At 45.1% G+C, this 5,803-nt stretch overlaps 2 protein-coding genes across 5 annotated transcripts in view; both read right to left on the minus strand.

Moving 5' to 3' along the window:
- The window catches only part of gabpb2a (GA binding protein transcription factor subunit beta 2a), a 9,918-nt gene extending 8,956 nt beyond the window's left edge, over nucleotides 1-962 (minus strand). Inside the window, exon 1 of one of the 3 annotated variants that reach the window (XM_005946120.2) lies at nucleotides 816-962. The gene's annotated coding sequence lies outside the window, so the exon portion shown is untranslated. Of the gene's footprint in view, nucleotides 1-5; nucleotides 143-674; nucleotides 787-815 lie in introns of those variants that run through there. The other 2 variants (XM_005946121.2, XM_005946119.3) reach the window with 2 other exon arrangements.
- A 1,145-nt stretch (nucleotides 963-2,107) lies between these two features.
- mllt11 (MLLT11 transcription factor 7 cofactor) lies at nucleotides 2,108-5,103 on the minus strand. 2 transcript variants are annotated; one of them, XM_005946108.2, is made up of 3 exons: nucleotides 4,952-5,103; nucleotides 4,130-4,302; nucleotides 2,108-2,638 (listed from the first exon to the last, which is right to left on the minus strand). In XM_005946108.2, exons 2-3 carry the CDS (start codon nucleotides 4,295-4,297, stop codon nucleotides 2,552-2,554), a joined length of 255 nt encoding a protein of 84 aa, XP_005946170.1. In that variant the 5' UTR covers nucleotides 4,298-4,302; nucleotides 4,952-5,103; the 3' UTR covers nucleotides 2,108-2,551. The 2 variants fall into 2 exon arrangements, with proteins under 2 accessions (XP_005946170.1, XP_005946171.1); XM_005946109.2 differs by having other exon boundaries at nucleotides 4,938-5,097.
- Nucleotides 5,104-5,803: the final 700 nt, after the last annotated feature.

Genomic DNA, 5,803 nt, shown 5'->3' on the forward strand with positions numbered 1-5,803 from the left:
CTTACCGGCTCCAGGTTTGTGGGGCCGCGCTACTCCTCGCTGCTAACCTTAGCGGCTCGATGCTAGCCGCCCCACCGTGGGCGTCTGCGGGAGCTTGTGCTTGTTTTGCGATCCGTGCTACGGAAGAATGGGTGCAGTCAGGCGTACACTTCAAGACTAGAACCGCACCAGAACATGAATGCCGAACACTAAGAGAGCTTGGCCCGTCCGACTCTAGCGAGTCTGTTTACGGAGAAAAGTTAGCGAGACGCGGCCGGATGGTACGGATGTAACCTTCAAAATAAGAGCCTTTACAGCGGTCCAGTGATTTAAATGTTTTTGTAAAACTGTAAACCGTCATCACCGCACTCCTGTCAGCGTTAGGACTATTAACAGGGATTGTTCAGATTAATGCCATTTAGTATTTGTGAATTAAATATGTTTCCTGAAAATTCTGAGTAAAGATCTTAAAGTGCATTTCAATCATTTGATAGCCCTCAATAACAACATTCAGCCAACTGGCTTTGGAAGTGAAGAAAACCAGACATTGTCATGAAGATATCTGCCTAAAGTCAGTTTTTGACGAAAATGCAGATAAAATTCATATTACAACTAATGTAAATTTATAGTATTTTCCCCTCGGCTAATTAATAGCAAACAAACCAATAAACTACTGATTAACGGTAAAAGTGTACCTGAAATCCACAGTTGGACCGTACACTATTTTATGTTGAAAGTCTTCAAAGGAAGTGTGGTCCTCTGTAAAGCTTATAGCTCTGTTAGCAGTTAGCCTGCGCGCATGTAAGCTGGAACAAGTTAAAATAAAGCTTCTTTACCTTCTTATCTCAAGGTTCTCGCGATCGTACGCCTCCTGGCGTGGATGGGACCCGGAAAGGTGCGCTTACCTGCTCAGAAAACCTTCACAAACAGGTATTTTTTTTAAAAAAAATGTTTAATGTGCTACAAAGATGGCGGCCCCGCGACACCGGAGGTGGAAGCCGGAGAGTGTTAACCTGCCAGGGGGCGGGCTCTGTGCCGGCGGAGGCGAAGAGATCTGAGGTCAGTTTGAAGAACAGAGTGTGCGTCAGAGGGCTGTGATGCAGTGACCGAGGCTGACCGCAGATCAGCCAACAGGAGAGGCTGATTCCCGCCTGCGCAGCAAAGAAGAGTACGACATGTTGGGAGTAGTAGAAGAAGAGTCCTGTGTTTTGTTTTCTGGAATTTCACATTTAAATGTGTATAAATTAAATTCTTAAATTATTCATAAATCTCCAATAAAAAAAGAAAAGTGATAGTCTGTTTGACGTGTTTCGATTATTTAAAGGGATAATGGGTTTTTGTGAGCTGTCACGTTGGACAGGACAGATGTGTGCGTTTTCTCTGAGATGATCTATGACCCCAGGTGATCATAGAAGAAGAAAATTATCTTGATGCATGATTAACCTGAGAGGAATCAGACCAATAAGACCTGATGTTTGGAGACGTGATTGGTCAAATAAATGCGTGTCAGCCGGGTTTTGATCTGAAAGAGCTTAAACCTCCACTTTCGATGTTCAGGTGTGAAACATAAGAAAGTACTTCTAATCAGGTAACAGCACAGACCTGCTGATGGCTCAGGTGCGTGGGCAGCTCTGCTAAATCCTGCAGCAGAGATCACAGAGAAGCACACCTGGGTTTCCTGTCAGTTGCACCTGTAGCGCCTCTGGACCAATCAAACGCTGTTTAACAGGTGCAGGAAGGTTTGAAGCTCTGAGGCACATGATAGAAATCAAGTTTTTTCTTCTGTGATGTTTGACTCCGTTAACCATAATCCACCACCAGGCGCCGGGCACAAGAAGAAAGAGGTTCTGTTCAGAGGATCATTTTTCAGGAGCTGCTGATCAAATGTATTGATTATCCGACTCATTCTGTAATCATCAGCAGGTGATGAGGTAATCACTCGGGTGTGTGCTGTGAACGTTACTCAGTGATGTCACAGAGGTGTTTCTGACCCTGAAGCTGAACACGAATTTATTCGTTGTGAATGACGAGGTTTACTCCATAGTCACTGTAATTCACAGACATGGCCAGTTAATGATCGTGTGACTTTATTAGTTACTTTTACTGTAATAAAAGCCAAACTTACGAGTAACTGTGGACTTTTTTATTGTTGTTGGCAGGAGTGCGAGGTTTGATTACAGCTACACAAATAAATAAATAAATTATAAACAGGGCAGACTGTGAGGTTAACCTGAACAGCTGTAACAAAAGAAAAAAGGCACAGATGAAACAGAACAGTGTGATCTTCACAGGCGTTTGTTCAAAAACCGGAAAATTAAAAGGCCTTGTCACACCAGTCACATCATCTTCTTCAGTTCTGCAGGTGAACCTCACCTGAGAGGGTGACGCAGTTCTTCAAACATCAGCTGCTCCATCACAAGTCAAATTTATTTTACCAAACGATAATCAAAGGGTTCAAAGAGCACCACACTTCCTGTTCCACCCAGGAAGAAAACTGGAAGTGTGGTGCACCTAACGTGCTGTCCTGCAGACCCTGCATCTTTGCTTCAGTGTGGTCAGAGGTTAGCTGGCTTCACAGCAGCAGGTCAGCGAGCAGGGCGTCCACAGCGGCAATTGGAGCTCTCCAGTAATTAAAGGAGGAGAACTCTGACAGCTCCCTCTGCAGGAGATACAGGGAATGACACATTTCAGTTAACAACAGGTCTCTGTACAGCGCAGCCCAAGGGCAACATCCAAGAGGGGAGTAAACTCTACATGCAGAAAGGCTAACTTACATCTATGTCAGATCCTGAGAGCAGGGCTCAATGGTGTAACTTCATGTGTGAAGTTTTAAAAACAGCGCCCCCTCCAGTCAGTATGGAGCCTGCCATTATTAACTAGTGACAGGATCGATACCTCAGAGCAGGGGTGGCCAACTCCAGGCCTCGAGAGCCGGCATCCTGCAGGTTTTAGACCTCACCCTGGGTCAACACACCTGAATCAAATGATTAGTTCATTACCAGGCCTCTGGAGAACTTCGAGACATGCTGAGGAGGTCATTTAGCCATTTGAATCAGTTGTGTTGGATCAAGGACACATCTAAAACCTAAAGGACACCGGCTCTCGAGGCCTGGAGTTGACCACCCCTGCCTCAGAGGAAAATAAGGACAGTGAAGCTAAACATCAGTGTGAGGGGATCACTGTAGTGCTGCAGCAGTCAGTTCATGTTAAACCAGGATCTACTGTCACTTTACTGTCTGTGTCTGCAGCAGGAAGTGGCTGTTGGGCTAAAATCCAGCTGTTAGCTGTGATGTTGGGATTTGTGGAGGAGAGCCTGAGTCACGTGGAGTCAGAAACTCTGCAATCAGAGCTATTTTATGCAATAAAATAAATAAAATAATCTGTTTTTACCCAAACACTTTATCCAAAGAGTTTACTACATACATAACTACACACCACATCACACCCTGCACGTCTGCAGGGAAAACAGCTTCCTCACATCATCTCTCTCTCACTGCTAATACTTCATATTGCTAATACTTCATATTAGCAGTGAGGAAAAGTGAAGCCCCCGTGTAAGTGAAGGACGTGGAGATTTCTTTCCTGTAGACATGATGTCAGGTTTCCACTCTGCTTGTGTCTGTGGTGTGACACGCGTGCAGTAACCGTGATGTTGGAAACTGTGGCTGTGTGGGGCAAAGAGAGAACAATTTATTGTTGGCCTGGCCTGGAGAGGAAAGTCTGGAGTGTGGACTCGAGCTTGTCGGTCTGGTGAACCCCGAGTCACCTGATATGTGTAGTGTCTCATGTCCTCTGGGAACAGCCAATGGAAGCACTCACAGCACCACCCACAGGAACTGTACACTAAATCTACATGCAGGTGCAGATAAAGCAGCTGGAGCTGAAGCTGAAGCTGAAGCTGGAGCGTCTTCATAAGAAGCAATATTTCCTTTGTTTGTGTTCGCACTTTCTCAGCAGGAGTGTGTTCACCTGCTGTGAGGTAAATACACCTGGAACTGATCACATGATCAGGCCTGCAGTACTTTGATAACTGCTGTCAGAGATTTGAGTGTTGTATCACAGATTTTTCCCAAATAATGATTTGGGAAAAATCGGCTCGTCGGACACTGCTCAGTGGGACATTTTCATGTGTCACCTGTTTTAGCCTCACCTCTTCATCACAGCTCCACAGCTCCAGTGTCTTCTTCTCCCTTCCCTTCCCGCTGTTGGCCGCCTCACAGTCTATCAAACCCAGGTCCTCCAGCTCAGATAGGTCGAGAGCCGGGATTGGCTGCCTCCAGAACAGGAAGGAGTCATACTGGCTGCTCGATTTCTCCATCACGTCTGAGACAAAACACACAAAATCACTGATCTCAGAGCAGATTTTCACCCTTGATATCATTTAAACATCGATTAAACCAGGAGGTCAAACCCGTGACCCTACAGAGTCCAGCCCCCACAGATGGTGCATCCAATAACCCCCCTTCCACCCCACGAGTGGGGGAGGATATTTATGTGGTCAGCTGAGGTTCTAAAACAGGAAGTGGAACATCTGATCTAAGCAACCCAAAATAATCCTCCATGTTATTCCTGCTCTTTTTATTCCTGGGCCTTAGTCATAGACCTGGTCTTGGTCCTTGTAATGGACTTGGTCCTGGTCCCGATAACCGGGTAACCCACAGCCAGCGATGAGATGAATCACCAATAACGTAATAACTTATTGATTACTGGAGCGGCCGCTGTTTGAGGCGTTGGCCGGTGCGCAGGCGCAGAACAGAGCGACAGATGTCCCTTAAATCTAAAGACTAGGAATAAAAACTAAAATAAAACATTGATTTAATTTAATAATCGATGATTTAAACACGTGTAATCTTCACGCTGCCGTTTTTACACTAGCTGACGTCATTTTACCATCAGCTCCATCTTTCTGACGAAGAGATGAAATTCTGAGAAGAGACACAGATTTAAACTAAGCTCACCTGCGCGTGTTTACCTGCGTGTATTTAGCTGCGCGTGTTTCCGGTGTGAGGACGGCCGCTCCGCTTTCTCCTCTTTTGTTCTGCGGGATTTGGTGATCAGCCGCTGCGCCGCTGCAGGTTGAAATGAGCTCTGCGACTGCGTCAAACTTACCTGAATGTACACCAGAACTTCCTGTCCCCGATTTCACAATAAAAGTCTAACAATTGTTTGACCTTTACTGCTTATATAACATCATCGTCATCTTTATTTATAAAGCACTTTAAAACAACCACATCTGAAGCCAAGTGCTGGACATTGGAACTACATAATAATATTACATAAGATATAAATAAAAACAAACAAAAGTAAAATGATTAATTAGTTAGCTAATAACTAATTTAAATACAAGAGAAACACGTTTTAAGACGTGTTTTAACAGTGGACCGTGAAGGGGCCTCTCTGACGTGCACGGGTGAGTTATTCGTAATTTGACCTGAGACACAGTCAGGAGGGTGTGTAGGGGTGAAGAAGCTCAGAGTGGTACGGCGGGGTTTGTTTTTAAATGTGAAAGCATTTAAACTCAGAAAGAGACAGGCAGCTAGTGAGGCCAGCACAGGGTTACACGCTCTCTTTTACCAGTTACAGTTAGCCGCAGACGCCAGAGTCAGAGACTGACTGACCCCACATAGACACATATACTGAGTTACAGTGGTCCAGACGGGAAGTAATAAAAGCATCGATCTCACACGCACAGGAGTCTATGTGTATCTACAGCACATTTATTTATTTTGAAAGGATGAGCAAAGCAGTTTCCGGTGAAGACTTTCTCTGTCTTTATCAGTGTCTCGCTCTCTCTCTCTTTCTCTCTCTCACACACACACACACT

Source organism: Haplochromis burtoni, unplaced genomic scaffold (assembly GCF_018398535.1).
Source record: "Haplochromis burtoni strain Fernald_Lab_line unplaced genomic scaffold, NCSU_Asbu1 Contig_472, whole genome shotgun sequence".
NCBI classification, from domain to species: domain Eukaryota; kingdom Metazoa; phylum Chordata; class Actinopteri; order Cichliformes; family Cichlidae; genus Haplochromis; species Haplochromis burtoni.

Bases quoted from the DNA above. Each gene is read 5' to 3' on its own strand.
- mllt11 (XM_005946108.2), bottom strand. From the start codon at position 4,297: ATGGAGAAATCGAGCAGCCAGTATGACTCCTTCCTGTTCTGGAGGCAG. The intron at 2,639-4,129 runs GTGAGGCTAAAA...TATCTCCTGCAG, and splicing joins TGTGGAGCTGTGATGAAGAG to AGGGAGCTGTCAGAGTTCTC.